A 22,428-nucleotide genomic window follows, 5' to 3' on the forward strand; every position below is an offset into this window, starting at 1 on the left:
AAGGGATATTTCTGCAGACATCTGACATCCGATCTTACGACGAAACATTTTTTGATGATTTTTCAAGTTTTTCGAAAAGTTTTCAACGTCTCACAATAATTTACAGTCATAAAAAATGATTGTCTCGTGTATGTGAAAACTGGATTTTTTTCTAAGGAAATAAGATTCCAATCGAACAACTGTTCTAGCAATACGCTAGTAAATGGATTAAGGAAAAGGAAAAGGGAATCTATCTGAAGAAGTTACTGATCTCAACAGAAGTATTTTACGAGACTTTAGAGTATTTTGTTACACCCTAGTAACAAAAACAGAGACCCGCCTTGTGAATGTATGTTAGGAATCTCGGTTCGTGAAATTTGATATAATCTAACTATATTTGAGCGAAAACGAAAAGAAATGTTGTGATTCTGATGCACAAAACTAAAGAATACACAGAAAATCATTCGAACGAGCCAAGAATGACCATTGTAAGGATGCAAAAACCGAATTCGACTCAAATTTCCATTTTAAATAAGTGATGTAATTGTAGTTTAAATTTGAATTTATAAAATGATCTTTGAAGACAAGCAACAGTTAGTTGAAACCAAATATGCCGAAAGTGCGCTCCCAGACCAAACCAGCTCGATGAAGTCCCAACATAGATGATGGGAAATGGGTTCAGTCAGTGACAGGAGCCTGGTATCGGTGGCTGCTTTCCTTATATCTTTATCTTTAATTAATATGAAATCATTAACACTAACATTGGAAATCCACTAAAAGCTTGTTTATCTTTATCATAAATCATTAACACTAACACTGGAAATCCACTAAAAGCTTGTTTACCTAATACTGCCTTAATATCATGTTTTCGCTAATATGATGTGTGACAGCCTTCCTATATTGCACACAAGAGCAGATAAGAAACCATTGCAACGAACAAACCATTGCAACGAACAAACCATTGCCACGCAGAAACCATTGCACAAGCAACACGTGTATGATCTTGGCACTTATGACGTCATATTCAAATGAAATATCGTACGCATGCGTAATGTACCTGGCGGGAGGATCGCCTCGTGTTGGATTCGTTCCTCCTTCCCTAGCGAACATCTATGAACGGCAATATGGACAACCAACAGCTAGTTTCGCTTTTCCAAGGCACGCTTGACCCTAATTTGAGGATAGAAGCAGAGAAGAAGCTAGAAGAGGTAATACTTTGAATATATTAGTTTTGGGTCCAGGAAAATTTTGCGATGTTCTGCAAGTGCGTTGATGTTGATGGCCTAAGGCCGGTTTCCAAATACGGCATGCTCTCTGAAAAATTACAATGATTAGACACGCGTACTAATGTTCATAGCATTCGCTTTTGATTTGTTTTGTGTGAAAAATTTCAAATGCTTAACTGTGTTGTCCGTCAGGATTCTCATATTCAAATTTCCGACTTGCGATGACCTTTTGTAAGGAATGTGTCTGGATGTACATCGTTAATAATAAGATGTTTCATAACTCTGTCTAAAACAGTTTGTAATTTTTGAAGGCAATAGGAGGGGGCTCGTAATTTTTGAAGGCAATAGGAGGGGGCTTCAAATCCTCGATAACGGATACAAATTTTAAATAGTGGAAAAAGTTTTTTGAGATGAACATGATTTATCTGCATGTTATGTTAAACCTTCTGCATATGTTAAGTACATCTTTTTGTACTGGTTTCTTTCTTTAGCATCTCTTTGATTATTCTATGAATGTATTGAAAAGCAAATTCAAGGCAAATGTTTTTATATTCTAAAAAAGACTGCTATTTGATTGCCATTAATCACTGATATGAAACATGCTAATTGAGCAAAAGATTGAGGTTGGAGTGACTAAACTGGAAAATCTGATACACAAATATTGCTGGACTTTAAGAAAATAGGAATGTTAAACACAGTTATGGAAACAACAGAGATGTTGCCGATCATTGTTTTGGAGGGTCTATGGCATTGTGTTCACAGCTCCGGAACATGTTTTTAACAGAATGAGTCTATTCATCTGATGGCAAATACTTGGTTTATCTATTATTGTCTGAAACTCAGCTCTTATTATGCAATGCAGAAATCGATATGTTACATTGCCTCCCTAAAGAGTAATCCCTCTAACATATTCACCTCATCAGCTGTGAGTTATATAGCTAAAAGATGCAGTTGTTGGAAATTGTTGATTATTGTCCATAGAAACAATTGATAGTGTATAGTTGTAAAAAATCAATGTTAATTAAAACAAAAAATGAGCCTCATATAACAAAAAACATAGGGTTTCAGCAAAGCTTATTTAGTAGCCATATGGCCATAAATTCAAGATCTATTTGCCATGAACTTTTATCCACAATGCTGATAAACAAATTCCAAGCTCTACAAATGTTCTAGAATTTTCATTGGGAATCCCATTTGTTTGTTTTGTAATAATTTTTTTCAATATATACTTAATGGTTATCAATTTGTTTAACCCTTATTATTAAATGAGATTCATTGTCTGAAAAGTAAAATTTAGTTTAAATATATATATAACACTTTTATTTTTAAAAAGTAAAGATTTGCCAAAATACAGCTGCAGATATCGAGTTGCAAATGAGTGACTAATTCATCTTTTTTGGTAGAAAAAGAATTTTTCACAACAACAATATGTATAGAGTCCTTCTTAAGGTCTAATTTTTGTATTTGTTAGAAAATAAAGCTGAATTTCTTATGTTCCATAGCTATCATATGCCAGATTTTTTATTCAACTGCAAGTTTGTAAGAATATTGTAGGTTCACTAGTGATAAGGTTCTTGATAATAAATCATAAGTGTGGAAAACATAAATCTGCTATTTATATGCTGGATTTGATTTAGCTTTAATATTTGATAACATTTCTTTGGATCAGTACTTTCTATTTTCAGCTGATTATAAACACCCTCTCATCATTATTTGCACAGCTTATAATTGCCCTTGCATAAAGGTGTTTTGCCCACTCAAGACAAAACAAAAAAGGAAGCAATGTTTGTAGGGAAATGCTTTAAGGTAAACTGGAATTCTAGCCTCTTACTCACAGTTTTGCCAATTTGTAATGGTTCTGGGGAAGGAAGGTCTTTCTCCAATGGATATTGGATTTTAGAAATTCAGCTTTCTAGTTATCATTTTCGTGAATACACAAAGAGGGACACAATTCAATTTTCTCTTTTTACAATGAAATTCACCCCTTTAGCAACAGCCCTGTATGCACTAATTGTAGTAAGCTCTCTTTTTCTGTGTTTAGATTTCCCACTTCCCTGGGTTTTCAGCAGTGTTACTGCAAATGGTAATGACCCAAGAAATACAGATTCCAATCAGACAAGCAGGTGAGCAACAACCTTCACCATCATTTTATGAATTTTCAAAGTAACCTGTGTCTTTGAAAATGTGCATCAACCTGGTGTTTATTACATGGATTACTATTATATATAAATGTACTGTTGGATTTTTAATCAATTTAGACTTGCCTTGGTCTTACATTTTTGTATAATTGATGTAAATTAAAAAGCCTGGTTTAAGTTTTGTTTTCTTGGTTTCTCAGCATTGTCAATAAACTGGGCAGAAGGTACCAATTTAAGAAATTTAGCAAAAACGTATATATATATATAATTAATGTATGGCAGTTTAGGATACTAGAATGACCAAGTGTCACTACAGATTGAAAAAGCATCATCAACAGGTTCACAAGCTGACAAATTGCCAAAGCCTGTGGGAAGTATTTTCCAAGACTGAAGACGCTCGATCAAGCGCCTCCATATGTGCCTAGAAAGTTCCAGGAGCTTGATTGATCGAGCACCTAGCATGTTTATGCTTTCTAAAAGATAAATGAAAAAAACCAAATATTTTTATAGATGATATTTGATGGTGCTCAATTTAGCGCCTAAAAAGTTGAAGGTGCTCAGTTTGTCAAGTGTCTGCTTTTTGCACCACACAAGGCCTGTTTATGTCATACTAAATTAATGCTCAAGAACTGATTGTTTTGTCACTTTTAGCTGTGATTTATCTGAAAAATATGATAAGCCATCACTGGGTGAAGAGGAATGAAGATCTGTATCCAGTTGGACATCTTCCATATGTTATACCTGATGAAGACAAACACACACTGAAAGAAAACATTGTTGAGGCCACAACACATGCTGCAGAACAAATAAGGTTTCACATTTTGTGTGTGTAAATGTATAATTATGTCAAGGCTCTCAGGCCCCTTCAAAGCTATATTGAACACTTGGCAGATAACCTTTCTTAAAGTAAAGGTATTTATTTTCAGCGCTCAATTTTCAACTTTAGTGACGAAGCTGTCAACTGTTTCCTTTGGAAGCAGATGCAGTAAATATTCACCTAGTGCAGCAGTTAGTTGATTTTGGTTACTTTTGAGGCAGTTTAGTTCCATTTGATATGTAAATGGATGTAGATCATGTCTAGGCTCATTTTGTATTCATGAATAAGCAATGTTACATGCCTGGTCATAAGATTTGCAGTAAACAAGAGGAGGAGTAAACAGCACTCCTAGTGATTTCCAGACAAGCTATTTGTATATGAATATGAATAGAAACAGAGGAAAAATTGATTTTAAGGCGAGCAACTTGCATTTAAGAGCAATTTAGGAGAGCAATCTGTAGCTCTTCTACAGCATTTGAGTAGAGCCTGGAAGGAAGCAAGCACTATGGCCTTCCTCAAATGGCCAGGTCTAATGTTATAGTCATTCCTAAATAGCATCATTCCTGTGCATAAGTACATGTGAGCTGAACCATTTGGTTTTTGATTGACCTTAAATTGGATTGTTCTATCTGCTTTCAGGGTCCAGCTTACAGTCTGTATAGCAGAAATCTTGTCATGTGACTTTCCAGACAACTGGCCAAGTTTGATACCAAAGCTGCATGGTTACATCACATCAGAAAATCAAACAACTTGGTTGGGAGGTTTGACTGTTCTACATCAAGTTACTAAAAAATATGAGTAAGTCCTAATCTATGTAAAATAAAGTTATATTAATTTCAAAATACAGTTTTAGAATTAAGCAAACGTGTTTTTTATGTATACTCTATTTATGGATTTTATTGTCTGTCAATTCACACTGTTTTGCATAGTGCATCGTTTTGTCTCAGATGATATTCTAAATGTTGATTTTATGTCACATAGAGTGATTATGACATGCTCCCATTTTATCTCTTTCTATAATATGTGTTACTGATTTGCTTAAATATTTCCTTCTTCATTAATCTGTCTTTTCCAGGGTAGTTCTTAGTACTGCTGTTTATATATATACTATGCTACCAGTATTAACTTCTTTTGCCCCTTCTTCATCATCATTTCGCTTTAAGTCATGGTAAAACAGCTCAATTAGTAGAGATGAAGAAACAATGTTTGTAATTACTCCCCCCATTGCTCCCACAATTTTTAATTGTCATCCAGGTCAGGACCCTTTTACACCCCTTGCTACTCCACAATCAATATTGGGGTACACAGTTGCTAGCTAAGGATAGGGGAGCAGTTGTTCTTGCAACTTCATGCAGGAAACAAGGATTTTATTGTGGTGTTCCATCACGCTAAACAGGCTATAAAAACAAAGGGGATGGAATCTTTTAATTTTCATACAAGCTTCATAATAATTAACACAGACTGCTTTATCTGATGAGGTTTGGCTGTCCAACTTTAAAAGTCACAATGGTAGCTTTATAATCTTATAATCAATTTGTATATATTTAAAAAACCAAATTGTTTTAGGTACAAGAACAAAACTGACAGAGGCCCAGTTCTGAAGGTTATGGAAATGTTTTTGCCAATACTCCATAGCCGTTGTGTTGGTTTGATGAAAGATGATACTGCAGAGTCTTGCACAATTCAAGCAAAGATACTCAAAATTTTCAAATCTCTAATACAGGTGATCCATCGTATTTATTTGTTTACTAAAGTTTTGCACTAAAAGATTATACCACATGAGATTTAAGTGAATAACATGAAAAAGCAAGAATATTTTTTTTTCTAAAATAAGCCTATTCATTCTAAACTATCAGTATTTCTTTCAGTTTGGCAGGATTCTCCATCATAAAAAATGATACCTTGGTATTTCAGTTCATATTAAGTAATTACTACCTGTTTATCATCACTATCTATATATAATGTGTTTAGTGGAAAATGTAACTGTTTGTAAATGTTTTTCACCCATTTAACCTGTGTATCCTGTTGTGGTTATAACTATATTGAGATTTTTATTATTTTTAATAGAAGCATGTATGACCCTTGCTGCTACTTACCAATCTTCTTGAAACATAATACATTTTTTTGCAGCTTCATCTACCTTTGGAGTTAATCAACCAAAACAATTTTCCTCAGTGGATGGGAATATTAAAAACAATTATGGAAAGGCCTGTACCTGAGGTAAGATGTATGCAACTGTCACAATGTAAAAAAGTATTTTTTGTATGTATATTTATTGTAATTTAGCTTATATGCAAATCTTAGAGAACATTTAAAAAAAAGGGAAAATATGATTGCTATACTCATTTGTCAAATATTACTCATTGATTTTATTAAAAGCATTATCAATATTTGGTTATCAGGTAAAGCACTTTTACCTAGATAATTGAAGTAATGTTTTTAGGTTTTTTTCGATCAATATTTGATAGACACTCTTCCGGAATTTGTTTGTTTGTAAATTTATATGTATTTAAAGTTCAGAAATTTCTAAACCTGGAAGTTTTGCGTTCATCTTATGATTGGGTTTAGTGAGCTTTAGTATACCAAGAAGATTGTACCAACTATAAGTAAAGAAAGAACAAAATGTTTGATCTAGGGCAAGAATATAGTTATTCCTCAATATAAGGAAAACGATTCGCCAATCATCGTACGATTGATATTTTTATTTATAATTAGGCTGCCAAAAGCTGGGATGAAGATGAGCAACCCTCACCGTGGTGGAAATGCAAGAAATGGGCTGTTACTGTTCTGTTTAGAATCTTCGAACGGTAGGGCATATTACATCATCCTTTAATCGAAAATTTTTTCGTAGACGTATAGTTGAGATGAATAGTTGCACAGTGCAGTTATGACGTAATACTTTTTAGAATTTCTGAATTTCACCTCATCATCTGAAAGAACATCATAAAGTATCACTGACCTTTTGAAAAAACATATGCAAGAACAATTATAAACGCGAGTTAATTCAATCTTGTGATTAAAATATTCTTTTGTGGTCTTATACATTTTATTGAACTCAGTCAACCTAAGGATGTTTTCTATATGCACAATCTTCGAACTCTATTATTTTGTTTCAGTTATGGATGCCCTGGCGGGGTCGGCGAGGAGTATGCTGCTTTTGCTGATTTCTATGACAAACATTTCTCAGGTATGTAAGCTCGATACAAGATTTCTTTCCAACACTTGTTCGTTTTGTGTCAAGATTTTTTCCAACAAAGGAAAGTGTTTTTTACTTCACTCAAAATAATTAGATAATTTTGCATGACATGTTTTCAATAACTTCATGTTAAGCGTTAAAGTAATCATTTGATGCGAAAACAAGTTTGGTACCAAATCGCAGTGTTTGAAAGGGTGTAACAGAAATATAGGGATTCAAGTAGAATTAAGGGGTGCAACCAGGATATCAAGGTTAAATCGTGTTATCAGAGTACAAGCAGGTTTTTGGGTATAGGCTGGTTATAGGGATTCAAGAAGGCTATTGGCTTGCAATCAAGCCAAACGGGCTCAAGAAGGCCATGGAAAGGCAAGAAGGCCAAAGAAAAGCAAGAAGGCCATAGAAAAGCAAGAAGGCCATAGAAAAGCAAGATGGCCATAGAAAAGCAAGAAGGCCATATAAAAGCAAGAAGGCCATAGAAAAGCAAGAAGGCCATAGAAAAGCAAGACGGCCATAGAAAAGCAAGAAGATTATTATAGGGTTTCCAGTAGGTTATAGGGATTCTAGGAGTTTGGAGGGACAAGTGTGGTGTGTAGGATGATGTATTCTGCGTTTACTGGTGAGAATAATATCGTAACTGCTAGTGTCAAAGGGTCACCCATATTTTTGCTTATGAAGTTCTCTAGTAGTTTAATATCACATAGAGACCTACAAGAACGAGTACTATATCAAACGATACAGGTCCCTAACAAAAGAGATTGTCGTTGCTTTGACATTTTCTGATGACATTCAAATAACCATCGCTTTTACAATGGGTGACTGCTATTTTTAAGTGTCATGCTTATAGGCAGAATAAAGTCGAAGCAAGTTAAACTTTATGGTTCCACATTTAATTTTAGAAAGTGTGATGGAAAGTATGCTAAAGATTCTCGATCTTCATAGAAGAAAAGAATATGTTTCGCCACGAGTTCTTCAGCAAGTTTTCAATTATTTACACCAAGGGTAAGACCTTCAACTAAATCTTGAATTTATATTGTAGAGACTACTCAGCTGGCACACAATGTGTGTATTAGAAACATAAAGTTCCCATTCCGTTCCCGTTTTTAATTTACCCGATATGCAGATTTTTGTAATATTTTTTTGTTGATGATCTCTGTCGTATTTTTATAATTTTTAAGAGCAGATTTTCTTATAAATATGAAACGGACAAATATTTTCTTTTTTAGCGTTGCAAATGCAAGGTCATGGAAAGTAATGAGACCTCATGTCCAGGTATTTTTGCTGGAATTTTTTCTTATTTTAAGGTTGAATCAATTTTCGACATTGTCTCCAATAGGAGAACCTAGATATCGTTTAAAAATTATCTAAGCTCTCGTTAACCTCCTTCGAATTTTCTTGATCTAATTTTGAAACTGTGAAGGATTTGAATTCATTGCATTTTAGACAATAATAAGAGAAATAATATTCCCGTTAATGTGTCATAACAAAGAAGACGAAGAATTGTGGAATGAAGATCCTCATGAATACATAAAAGTCAAAAATGGTTAGTGTAATTTCAGACTGAATTTGCATTTTATTGTGGTGTCAGCTTTTCTGTTTTACTAAACAAATTGTTTATTATATTTGATGATTGTAATGTTCTGAGTAAGAGGGAGTCACGGGCGGACACTTGATCAAATATTGAGGGGGCAAGCCTATTGTTTCAGTAAGATGACGTCACGTTTGCCATTGTTTTAGAACAAAACACCATTGTCCTCCAAAGTATTGGGGGGCGGTCGCCCCCCTCGCCCCCCAAGTGTCCGCCACTGGAGGGAGTTCACACACGACTGAACTATAGCTTGTTTACTCGTGAACTGATTATATAACAAGGGAGTACATACAAATAACAGCGTGACAATACAAAATACAAAAGGTCAGCACTAAACAATGGTATACACAAATACTACGACATTACAATGATGAATGGCTTTGTTAGCCTTTCATGCTGAAAAGAAAAATTGGAACATATTTATCAGAATTAGCCAAAAAACAATGTTTGTAAGCCAAGGTTTTTTGTGATTATATTAAGGCCACAAAATTATCGACGTTGTCTTTCGTTTAAGATCTTTTCGAAGACTTTCTATACATATCACCGAATGCAGCAGCGAAGAACTTGTTGATTGAAGTAAATACAAAGAGAAAAGGAGTCCTGGAACCCACAATTCAATTCATCATGGAAATACTAACAGCAAATCCACCTGACCCAATGAAAAAAGATGGCGCCTTACACATGCTTGGAGCTCTTGCTAAAAAGTTATCAAAGGTAGCCTTTTCAGTCTTTCTCCTAAATCAATCTTCAATGTTTTCAATAGAAAAGATTTATTCGCTCTCAGTCTTAATCAACTTCCGGTACGTCCAGCAGTTTTGATCATTAAAGAACTGTATGGAGTATCTGCTTCCAAAAGGGAATTCCATCGTCATTGGTTGCCTATAGTAGATGTGTAGGCTAGCCAGTTTGATATCTGCTCATTGTCTTTATGAAGAAATTGCCACATTTATTTGCTTTCCGATGGAAAACATTAGCTTAATTTCCTGTCATTTCTATAGATCCTTAGGGTGTTTTTTCATAGTCAAAAGAGTTAAAAAACCCTCAATATATCCCAGCTAGCAATGGCTCTTTAAGAACTACAGTGTAAATACCTTTTGTAATATGCTATCAAATTGTTCAAAGAAGAGAGAGCGTATGTTTCACTGATGTAAAAATCCCTTTTTTCTTTAACCAGTTTTCACTTGCTGGTGAGATTTCATGTCTTGTCGTTTCATTTCAGCGAAAGGAGTACAGAAACAACATGGAAATCGTACTCGTTAGACACATATTTCCAGAATTTCAAAGTGAATTTGGCTTTCTGAGGGCCAGGGTAATTTTCTTTCATTTTTAATCGTTTTATCGTTTTCAATTTATTCTAGATGTAGATTTTGTTTCTTATCTTACAAGGAAATATATAAAACTGGGTAATTTTAATTCACCTTAGAAATTTTGTTAGTATTGACAGAGGGACCTCAAAGTCTGAAGATATGGCGACTTTCTGCTGTATTCGATTTTTCCTTTTACAGATGCTTGGCTTGGACATCTTTGTATTTTATGTTGTTTCAGATAGTAAGTTTTTGGAAAACCTAGATATATTCTCTTTTTCGTCAAAGGTTATAAACAATCTAACCTTGTTCATTTTAGGCAAATTGGGTCGTTCAGCATTTCTCCGTCTCCCCGTTCAACGATATAGAAATCCTCGCGCAAACAGTGAACCATGTAATGAATTCATTGTGTAATGATAAGGAACTTCCGGTTCAAGTGGACGCTGGGATTGCTATTAGTCACATCTTGGAAAGAGACGAGGAGGGAGGTGAGTTATTTCCAAGAATTAAAACGACTAGGAAGCTGTTTTCTTGACCCAGGAAAGGCTTGTTCGGCAAATTTAAGAACGTCATTGCAAATTTAAGCAACAAAATTTTGACTACCATACTCAAACAACACTTTTTCTTCATTGTGGAGGGTTTGGCGAAGTTGCAGTTGCTTTGTGAACTTTTTTCGAGACGAGACGTTTCATTCCTCATATTAGCTTTTTGCTTCAACTTTCTGAGATCTTCTTTTATGTTGATTCCTCTGAGCATAGATTGTCAAAAGGTATTGGATCGTATTTCAAGCTTTTTATGGAGAGTTTCTGAAGTTTGGCAATAGGTTTTTTTTCTCTTGTAATACGTTGTATGGCCTAATTTTGTCATTTTTCAGTATAAAATGTTAAATATTGATCGATACATTACGTACTAGGCTTATTCATTATAAAATATGTATATACGTATTATTTTTATTTTAGTAATGGCGGCTATAAAACCACATGTCAGGAATATTGTCGAAAGTAAGTATCTGATCAAAATAGAATTCTATTTGGGATTTTTTAGAGTTTATTTTGAGTTAGCAGCAAGTTTCGTCTAAATGTATTCAAACGATAATATTATATTTATGAGAAGCGTTTTGTTCTTTTAGCAAAAAATGAAAGTTAACTTTGGTTTTCTTGTGCCATAACCGTAATTAATTTTATCTTCCGAGTTCTTTCTCGATAACTAGACAAAGTTCTGCAAAGATGTATGATATTTTTAAGCTATCTGTATACAAACTGTAAAACCTTTATGGTTCTACCTAGCTGTTTTCAATTTAGTTTTTGATTAAAAATTAACCTACATGGAAAATATTATATGAATTGAAATTAAAAGGTGACCGAAAAATTACACTTTTGTGTGGATCGAAGTTAGCTAATGACGTCAAACTCTCGTTCTTTTACTAATTTTGCTCACTCGCCCTTTTGCTCACTGCCTTCGTCTCAAAGTTCCATAAAGATGGTATCCAACCAGCACAAGTAAGCAATCCAGTAAAAGTAGGAACAAGTGCCATTGATCAGTTTCGATATATTTTTTGCAGAGCTACTAATTTTACTTCGCGAAACTCACACCGACGAATTAGCTGGAACGATTTCAAAGATGGTTGAAAATTTTGGTGACGATATTTCTTCGATAGCCTTTGAGCTAACAAGTACCTTGGTACATATTTTTAATTCTTTTTTGTGTTTTTGAAGATTCCCTGATTCCCTAAATAGCCTAATTCAACGTTTCCTTTTTTTCTTTGTCCACCCGTAGTGTAGTGTATAGCACTGAAGCCTCTCTTCCCTATAGGCGAGACGTACCGGTTTGAGCCTACTTCTCAGACCTTTCAAGCAGAAAATAAAAGAAACCAGGTTAGGTGTCAGGAAGGTCTAGGTACCTGGAAACAAAAACAAGAAAAAACAACCATTGATTTCAGCAATTAAGTCAGCTCTGTTTTCAAATTGAATCTATCTTACATAACACATTGGCTAAATAAAACATGCTTATACTTATTTATATATATCAGAAAAATTTTAGGCCCGTTTGCTATTTGGTAATATTTCCATTGCTTATTGCCTCGCAGTCACTCGCTCTGTTTTTTGAAACTTGTTTTTTTGCATTCAGAATTCAATTCAGTATCGTATTTATTATCAACGTTTAATCATTGTTGTAAGACGACGTTCAAGGAAACAATGCTATTATCTTTTAGTGTAAAACGTTCTTGGAACTCGTGGAAAGTGAAGAAGATTACGACAGTAAATCAGTAACGGCAGTTGGCGTATTAGAAACGATCGGATGCATTGTTGGCGAACTCGACCAAGAAGAGGAAGTAAGTGAATCCTCTCAGTTAAGGAATTGTAAGAACACCCCGATCAGTGGCGGACACTTGGGGGGCGAGAGGGGGCGACGGCCCCCCCCCAATACTTTAGAGGACAATGGTCTTTTGTTCGAAAACAATGGGAAATGTGACGTCATCCTATTTAAACAATAGGCTTGCCCCCCCCAATATTTGACCAAGTGTCCGCCCCTGACCCCGATTCTAGATCAGTAGACAGATAATTTTTTATGCCACCTTTCAGCCATGTTTTGGCTAACGAATAAAGGTATCTCGGTATTACACGTATTAATTAGCCAATTGTAAATTGATAAATGACCAAAGTTACTTCAGTGTCGGCTCCATGAAGTTGCAAGTTAAGTTGCACAATCTGTCAGTTACGAAATTCTAAGAACACCTCGATTTTAGATCACTTAACAAATAATAAAGTTTCTTAAGCAATCTTTCGATCCACTTTTGGCTAACCAATGAAGGTATCACAGTATTACATTTATAACTTAGCCAATTGTATAATCGATAAATGATCAAAGTCACTCCAGTATTAGCTGCCTTTAAGCTCCAAAAAAGTGCAAGTTATTCGTCGTCAAAGCCTTGCAATATTGAGGATTGACTGAAGGTTGAGATCAGTGACAATAAAGGCAATTTTTATTTTGTCTCTCTAATTGCTGAACACTGATATTTGCAAGCAGATCTTTTTAGAGGTCATTTTAGAGGAAAAATTTGGTTGTTTGTTCCAACATTTCTTGTCAGTAAATTCGATTGACTTTATTTTCAATGTAAATACTTAAAAATCAAGTCTTCTGTTATTATAATGTGAATATTGAAAATCCTTACTTCAATTATTCTAATGATAATAGTAACCAACAAATTCACAAAGCATCTCTTTTGTTCTTTCCTTTGAAAATCAATGATGTCTTCATTTCTTGTAGATAATGTCACAATTAGAAGAACTCGTCTCGCAGCTTATAGTCACAGTGCTACAAAAAGAATATATGGGTAGGTGTTGTTAACTTCAGTGATATTTCTAAAGGCCATTATAAATAAACTGAGTAATTGGTACTTGGGAATGAAAAAAGGGGAAAGGTGATGTTAACGATATAGAAGACTATATAGAATTTCAAGTGTCACGGTAAATTGGAAGCCGTAAGCAAACGCTGCCCAGCAATAAAAGGAAGACTAAATAATGTAATGTTATTTCGCAAGGTAGATCATTGATCTCTGTACCAAATGCTGTATTGTGAAAAAGATGCTAATAAAGTTATATATGTATGAGGATTTTGTTATTTATAAGGTATGAATTTCGAGAAACGGTTATTTCGCTAAGTTAATAGACAACATTGGAGAAAAAAAAGAAGAAAGAGAAGAATGAGTTTTTGCAACATTCGAAATAGGATAAAGTTTCTCGAGTAAAGGGAACAGTATCCTACCACAGAGAGCCCTAACACGTATCTTATAAGCTATTAAATGTTATGTTTTCCTTGTTTTTAATTTTCCAAGAATTTGATTTCGCTGCTTACAACTTCCTGGAATTCATGATTGTTTTATCATTTCTTAGAATTTTACGAAGACACATTTACAATTTTAAGTGAATGCACATCAGTAAAAATTTCACCAAGGATGTGGCAGCTCCTTCAGTTAGTTTATGAAACATTCCAAAGAGATACTATCGATTATTTTACAGGTTAGTGAGTTTGCTTTCAAAACTTTTGATCAAAAGACAGGATGCTAATCAAATTCTTTTATTGCTATCTGATCAAATTATTAAGTAAAGATGTGACTGTGTTATCCCCCGTGCTTTCAGTCAAATGACAAGCGCCAATAGTCACTGTGTTCGATGGTCGTTTACCTCACAAACGGGGGTGGTTTATTCACTAAAACTCATTTTTGTATCCTTTACGATGCATTTTAAAGGCCAAATATTGGTGCTACAGCATCATTGATTCTTGTTTTTGAGTTATTTTGCCATCCTTTATTCTGATTAAGTTTCCCCACTTTTTCATACTATTTCAAAAGGTAAGTGTATCGATAATCCACTTTTTAAAATTCTCCGCTTTTGTGTATGATTTTTAACAGCTCATTGAATATTTTTTTTATAGCTGATGAAATCGTTAGTTATTGTTGAAAAAAGGTTGAACAGGACACCCTTTCTTTGGGTTTGTCTGAATATAATCCTATCCCAAAACAAAGTTAACTATTAAAGACCCCAAAGACCAGAAAATCTCAAGAGGTACCCCATTCCCTCACCCCTCTTTTGAGCAAAGCAAAGTGCTTGATCACCGAATAACGCCGCCACAATTTTTTTATGTATAGTTAGTCAGTCGTAAAACGTATTAGATGGTCATAGTATACACCTGATTCAATATTTTTATGATACAATACCGCAATGATGGTCATGTGTTCCCCTCTAGGGCTGAAATTTTGTCTGCCACAACCTTGCATTAAAATTGATCAAGGGCAGTAAAATTTACCACTGATCTAATCATAAAGTTGTCAAACCAAATCCTTAGCTTGTTTATTTATGATAAATAATAGCAAGAAATTCGATATAAGTTCTTACGTCATTAGATATTAACTTTTGAGAATACAGGAGCAGTCTAGCCAGCAAAAATCTCTTGATGTTATCTTTAAGTAAAGCTTATTTCCATTTCCTCGTCATAATTTAGCTTAAAATCTGCTGGGTATTCTGTGTTCTAGAAATGATGCCATGTCTGCATAATTATGCCACTGTGGATGCACCAGGTTTTCTCGCAAATCCTCGAAACATCGAAATTATGTACGAAATGGCGAAAAAGGTACGTTTTTATATGATGGGTTTAATCTTTATTTGCATTACTTTATTGCAGTTATTCTCTTTATGATTCAAAGTACATATGAACAATTTTTATGATTTAGACTATTGTATGAGTATATGTTTGTAGCGTGATGTCTCTTTTGTCATAGGTTTTGGAATCAACGACGGGGGAGGATCCAGGGGAACAGGCCGCAAAACTAATTGAAGTTATCATATTGCAACACCGGGATGGAATAAGCCAGGTAAATATTGCAACTACATCAAATGAATACAGTTGTATGTATAAATCACCGATAAGACACTGTTGGAACAGCGATAAGACCAAGGGCCATTAAATTCCGATCGAATTTCTTCCTGTTTGAATCTTCTTAAAAAACAGTTATGTCTTACTGAACTGAAAGCTATTTTTTCCCTTCCTGATCGCCTTCAAAACTTGAATTACCCACTAGAAAGATTCAAATAAGTAATCTTTTTGTGGTACAAAATTTAAAAATGGGTGTAAAAAGCAAATATTTATAAAGGTAAGTCCCATATACGGTCTGTGTTGATAATAGGAATTCACTACTGTATCTAAGTAGTAACAACATACACTGAGTTCATTTTTTGAGGTCTGTTTTCAAATAGTTTATAATCTGCACCTTCTTTTCCAGTGGCTGCCGGCGTTCATGATGTTGGCTTTGGAAAGACTTACGAGAGAAGTGAAAACGAGTGAATTCAGGGTTCTTCTGCTACAAGTAGTAAGTTATTGAATTCGTTTTCATGTTCATTTGCTCGAAAAGAAAAAAGGCATATCTAATGAATGAAAGCTTTTGTCAAGAATCGTTTATATCGATGCAATTCCAGGTCCGAACCCTGTAGGTGCGGATATTCGACTTATCGGAACTACTATGCATTAGCCGAATGTCACTTAATCACCTGTCACCCTGTAGTTTCCCACAATGCCATCTTTGTGCTACACCGGGCCTAAACACTTTCTTGAAAAACAGTGCACAACAAGCTATGATAGGTTTAACCCCCATTCAATGAACTATTGCTGAAAATGAATTATTTATTCATTGCAGTCGAAATAAGGTATGTCACGGAATAAGGAGGTAATGGGTAGCTTTTTGATTAATATAAACAGGCTTTGTTCTCATGGCTGGCCCTCTGGGGTTTAAAGAGTTTTCAACGGAGCTTAGTCAAATTATTTTGAATGCTCGGGCTTAATTACATTTATTTCTGGAATATTTGCATTTATGCTTGGAAAGCTATCGTACAATGTTACACTGATATTTGTTCACATAATACCGATAATACCTTGTTAATGCAGGTTATTGCAGCGTTGTATACAAATGGCCCTTTGGCTCTTGGAGTACTTGAGAAAACGCAGTTTCCATCAGCTAGTGAGCCTATCACAGCGCAGTTTATCACGCAATGGCTGAAAGACACTGATTGCTTTCTTGGGTTAGTATTCAAAGAATTGACTCTGTCTCACTTTTTTAACGGGCCTAAATTAAACACAAAAATTAATTTAATGCATCTCAGTATTGCTGCTTTACATCGTGTGTTATTTTTAGCTCCAAATGATTTTCATTTTAGTTGTTTTTGAAAATATTATAAATTATTGACCTGGGTTTTGGACAAGCGGTTTTCTCTACAACTGCAACTGTGAATTTTATTTTCTAGCTATACAGAACGCGGCTGATTTTTTCTGCTGTTCTTCACATCGTCTAGTTCTATTTGATAGCTTTTTGTCACTGAAAATCAAAGCCATAAAAGCTAATATATGATATCCCACTATTTAGGGACCACGGAAGTGCATTGCTGAGGGGCTTAGCTTCCAAATAATTGTCAACATTTGCTTAAAATTTGTGTTTTTTTGCTTAAAATCTCACAATTAATCATTTTGGCTTTAAATCTATTATCCTAAAACAGCCTTTCATCCCTTTCCCCAAATCATTTAATAAATATTTTCTCCTTGGACCCTGCATCCACTGCCTTCATATTCGTTAGTGTCCCTTAAAACAGGATCTCTTGATTATTTTTAATTTCTGTATCTAAATTACGCAAAAGTTTTGTTGGATACCATGCAACAACAACACATAATTGACTTCTTAACAGAAGACCAACGTTATTTGAAGGTGAAGGGAGGAGATTGATAAAATTAATATTAAAATTTGTGTTCAAAGCTCGAAGAATTTTATTCGGAATTTTCTATTATACAGTACACATTAATTTATGTTTCATAGACTATTTTGAAGCTCATACTTTTTAGTGATAATTTTCGAAATGCGTTTGTCTTTCGATGTTTACAGTATCTCCTATATTTCCCAACCTAGAATGCACGATCGAAAGGCGTTTGTTCTTGGCATGTGCTCTCTGCTTTCCATACCGAGCGGCGAAAGACCGCAAGCTGTAAATGCCCTTGCTCAACAATACTTACAGTCGTTGATCACTATATTCAAAGGTCTAAAAGAAGGATACGATGGTATGTATTTTGTATACTATTATACAGATCAATGACTAATCAAATACACTGCGTTCAAACAGCCAACAGTACTTTTCATGTCGTGCTTTGTATTCTTATTTCCGCTTTTGTTTTTTCCAAGAAATAACTGCAGCTGACGAAGAAGACAAGGACGAGGAAGGTTTGTGTTGCTTTCAACCTTTTGGGGGTCTCTGAAAATAAAATCTGTTCATCTATGGTTTTTATTTCATTTGAATATATTTTCCACTGTTGTTGCTTCGTTTTGTATTGAGCTTAAAGTTGAATTTAAACGCTTAAATACTTCATATCACATCTAAGTAGATTGTTGAAGCATTTTATAAATGTTAAACAACCTTCTTGAGTTTGCCTGTATGTTTTGATGCAGGAGGTGACGAGCTGGAGAGCAGTGATGACGAATATGACGAAGATGGAGCCGAATATGTTGATATGCTGCAAAAACAGGTTTGATATCAATATTTAGTGTTGAATATTGACCAATTATATATATCAACCCACGTATGCCTTATTATTGATCTTGGTAGTTCTTTTTGATAAATGTAACTGCTTGAAAAGCCAAATATATTCTCGACTTTTTGTTAGTATGACCTAACTTTATAAATAATGTCTTTTGTAATTGTAATAAGTATTCTGTTTTTCAAAGATATACCCATTCGATAAAGTATTTATCCAGTTTGTTACCTTATTGACGAATATTTTCCTTGTTAGAATTACGTTTCAAGGCTACTATTAGCGTTTTCAAGCAATCAAAGACGCTTCTTCTAGCTGCACGCTTCGGTCTTCATTTTCGGATACATAATTATTTTTGTCTCTTTGAAGCAGCAAACATTTGATTTTTGGGAGGGAGGAGGGAGGGGAGATGGATTTTGTGATTCATTTTCACACTTTCTTTTCATTTGCTTTGTTAACCTAAAACTTTGCCAAATTTACAGCATGTTCGCCCTACTTGCGTTGCTAAATGATATAGTATTCAAATTCTCTTATTGTGACGTAACCATTTTTTGCTTTTAGATAGAGAGTAAATCGTCTGGACTAAAATTTTTCGGCGATTCTGATGACTTAGAAATATTTACGACCCCGATCGATGATAACCCATACATAGATGAATATATTACATTTAGAGACACGTTACAAGGTGAGAATCTCTAAATAATGCATAGCTTCTCTTTTCTTGTAAATAAGGGTTATGCTAGGAAAATTCCTTAAGGATTTGCGGTTGAAAACTGTCAGATATACCATAAACTCAAGCAGTAAGTAATGCCAAGCATGCCGAGCAAAATCCAAATTTACTCTGGGAGGGTTTATACCACCCATAAACCCTCTCCCGTGCTTGAAATACTCGATTGAAGCAACACGAGGTGTTAGAAGTTTTGCCAAATCTAGTAAAAGTCAAGGCTTTTAAAGATAAATTTTGAGAATACCAAGTGTGTCGGGTGAATTGTTCGTGATTATGAAGGACGCTAGGCATCTTTTATAAAAAAAGTACATGAAGAGTGAGTAGGCAATACTAGGCAATGGCTTTTTGGGTATAATTCTCAGCAGTTATGAAGCTAGGAGCCGAATAAGGGACAGTCCTTTTTTAAGTCTTCTTTTTATAGTTAGGAGAAATATTGCTTGATAAGTATCGTTACAAATCAATCAAAGCTCATTTTAGTATCAATCCCTTTATTATTCTGCTTTAGATTTATTCGAGCAAGGTTGCATTCTGTTCTCGATATTTTTGCAGGTTTGCAGACGAAGGACGCGCAGTTTTACGAAGTTATGGTCACATCGTTATCTCCAGAACAACACGGCGAAATTCAAGAAATTATTAACGAGGCAAACCGAAGGCAGAAAGCTAACGGTACGTCCATAAGTTTTAATTCACTCTACAGATAAGTTTGCATCTACAAACGGCCGGATCCAAAAATGTCTGGGTTTAACCTATTCTGAAACCGGGGGACATTTTTAGGTTTTTTGTGCCACGCTTCCTCCCAGTTCAATATTGATATTCTTGCTACTAATGTTTAGTCCCACTTTGAATAGGGGGGGGGGGGGGTTGGGGGTAGCTGTTTAGGGGTTTATTTAAGCAGCCTTGTCCAGGTTTTTAGGTCTAGTTAGGTCCACTATATTGGCTCATGCTCTGGGTCTACATTAATAACCTAAAAATTCGGTGCTAAAAATTTAGGTGGATTAATTTTCGATGAAAAAAGTTTGGGTCAGATTTTTTAAATTTCAGTGTAAATTTCGATGAAAACTTGAAAAGTTATGGTGGAAAGAAAATATTTGGCCTTTCTTTGTACGTGTGAGGCAAATACAAATAGGTCTTTGGTACCATTGCAAAGCACACATAACTTTGCCAAATTCAGAATTATAAGTAGGGCCTTTTGTTAACCCACGTGCGAATATTTCAAACATTTTATTCGTACTTTCAATTGTTTTGATTTTTTTCATAATTAGAATAAAGTGAGAATGAAAGTTTTCAGTTGAAGCTTCTTGTAAAACATTTCATTTATATTTTAGTCTGTTATACATTGATGTTAGTATATGACTCAAAGTAAAACACTGTGTTACAACACTTTTTCACTAGTATTTTAGACAAATTATATTCTTTTCGCAATACCACTCTAGAAATTTTTATATTATTTCTTCTAGAGTCAAGAAAGTACGAGGAACAAGGAGGATACAAGTTCACGCTAGCAGACCTTCCTGCGAAATTCTCCTTTGGAGGATCACAGTAACCCTAAAGTTATTGGGATAAAAATTGGCGAAAAATGAAGTCGTCTTTGCTGGTCTATAATGGCAAGCTTAGGCCCAAAGTAATATGAAGAACAATGTATACAGTGCGCAATAAGCGCTCTTTGTTTTTATTGCTGCTTTACTTTCAATAGGTCAAAAGTGCCATGTTTCAACAATTAGGATATTTTCTACTGTAATGCCAAAATGGTAGGAGTGAGCAACATAAAGATGATACACGCTTGTAAATTTTTGAGATTAACTAATTATGCAATGAGAATGTAATGGTTTATAAGAATACAAATGCTTGGCTGTGTAGCTTCTACCTTTTTTAGAAACAAGTTGAATTATGTTTGCCGTGCAGGACCCACTGGCTGGCACTTTAATGAACCAGAGTATTGAGTGTGAAAGTCACAGTTTATAAAGTGCATTCTTGCCAAATTTTGGCAGTAAATCGTTTTGCATTCACATGTCTCCAGATGCCCTTAATAAAGTATCATTACTCCCAATTTTACCGTTTAAAAAGAAATCTTTATGCCCTTCCGCCCGACAGTGTTTAAATCACAATTTGTCCGCTCAATTAGCCTATTTTGTGGGAGTGTAGAGCTCGTTCCAAGGCAGTTAACTAAGGATGGTAGCTCGGCTCCTTTTGCACTAGTTAGTGTTTTACAGTTTTAATAGTAATATTAAAAACTTCCCCTTACCAGTTCATGAAATCAACTTACCCTGGTAAATATAAAATGTGATCCCTTACCAGTACATTAAATCAACTTTAAGAGTTGTGAGGATCATAATTGGACAAATTTGACGGGTAATTACCCGGAGATCCTCCATTTTTTTAAGTTCTGCTACGATCTATAACATTAAAATGTTTCTTTTGGCGATACAGTGTTGGTTATTATCTTTTATCGAAAACATAATAGTTATAATTCGTTGGTGACGATTTTCCATGATAAGATGACATAGGGTAAGTGAGGCTGAATTTAAAAACATGTAAGTGAGGACATAGGGTAAGTGTGGCTAAATTAAGAATATGTGACGATTAATTCATTTGGCAAACATTGAATTTTATGGGTTATTTCATATCATATGGTTCGCAGGTTTGCAAGAAACATAAGAACGTACAAAACGCTCTTGTTTATTTACTTATCTTTAATTTGTACATGGAAAAAGAAATGCATCGTGTACATTAGATCCACAAATAATCTGCAAATAATAGAAGTTAACTTTCATTAAGTTCTCTGTTTAATTGATTGCTAATACCATAGTACCATTCCCTCAAAACTTTCCTGCAATTTTCTTGCAAAGAAAAACCGCATTTTCCGTTTCTGAACATCCAGTGATTATAGCTATTTTTGCCATAGGGTTCAAGTCAAAAAGTCAAAAGTTTAGTGTTTATATATCACCGTGCAGACACGAAGAGCCAAGAGAAGTGAATAGTATTATATCTTATTTCCAGCTTCTATAACATTTTTACGAAAAATTTTCTGCGTTATCGCTTGATCCTCATTATACTGCCATACCTTCTGTGAGATCAGCGCATTGGATCAGCGTCACTGCCCGTTGTCCGTTGTACAACGTTGTCTTTTGTCTTGTAATTATTTTCGCAATACTTTGACCTACGGAGGAAAGGAGTTATAGAATAATTTTTTATTACAATGTTTTGCGTAATGTTATTCTCCTTTATTGGAAACTGCCTGTTAAGAGGAGTGAAATCGTAATTTATAATAAACATTTCAACTAAATTTGCACCATTCTCTTTTGTAATTGTAATTCCTCGACGGCTCGTTATTTCTAGATCGGCTATCTAACCTTTGCACAAATGCTTTGACAGTATAAAGACTAGCCAGTTGA

General features: G+C 34.6%; 1 protein-coding gene across 1 annotated transcript; it reads left to right on the plus strand.

The window, feature by feature from the left end:
• The first annotated feature begins 1,028 nt into the window (after positions 1–1,028).
• On the plus strand, positions 1,029–22,245 carry LOC135695295 (importin-7). Its single transcript, XM_065214312.2, has 29 exons — positions 1,029–1,187; positions 3,247–3,328; positions 3,995–4,154; positions 4,800–4,958; positions 5,727–5,883; positions 6,291–6,380; positions 6,876–6,967; positions 7,277–7,347; positions 8,253–8,355; positions 8,580–8,625; positions 8,797–8,896; positions 9,456–9,655; positions 10,161–10,250; positions 10,565–10,733; positions 11,205–11,246; positions 11,807–11,925; positions 12,458–12,577; positions 13,513–13,579; positions 14,139–14,264; positions 15,278–15,375; positions 15,524–15,616; positions 16,025–16,111; positions 16,684–16,817; positions 17,693–17,841; positions 17,963–18,001; positions 18,227–18,303; positions 18,871–18,994; positions 19,586–19,702; positions 20,494–22,245. The coding sequence occupies exons 1-29, from the start codon at positions 1,092–1,094 to the stop codon at positions 20,577–20,579; spliced, it is 3,093 nt and encodes a 1,030-aa protein (XP_065070384.1). The 5' UTR covers positions 1,029–1,091; the 3' UTR covers positions 20,580–22,245.
• The last annotated feature ends 183 nt before the right edge of the window (positions 22,246–22,428 follow it).

Source organism: Rhopilema esculentum, chromosome 2 (genome assembly GCF_057945365.1).
Source record: "Rhopilema esculentum isolate cy_ngs chromosome 2, ASM5794536v1, whole genome shotgun sequence".
Classification (NCBI taxonomy): domain Eukaryota; kingdom Metazoa; phylum Cnidaria; class Scyphozoa; order Rhizostomeae; family Rhizostomatidae; genus Rhopilema; species Rhopilema esculentum.

What these genes read in the sequence shown, in the direction of transcription:
- LOC135695295 (XM_065214312.2), top strand. Translation starts at nt 1,092, where the DNA reads ATGAACGGCAATATGGACAACCAACAGCTAGTTTCGCTTTTCCAAGGC. An exon ending in CATGCTGCAGAACAAATAAG is followed by an intron (nt 4,155 to 4,799) that starts GTTTCACATTTT and finishes ATCTGCTTTCAG; the next exon opens with GGTCCAGCTTACAGTCTGTA. An exon ending in TTCAATTATTTACACCAAGG is followed by an intron (nt 8,356 to 8,579) that starts GTAAGACCTTCA and finishes TTTCTTTTTTAG; the next exon opens with CGTTGCAAATGCAAGGTCAT.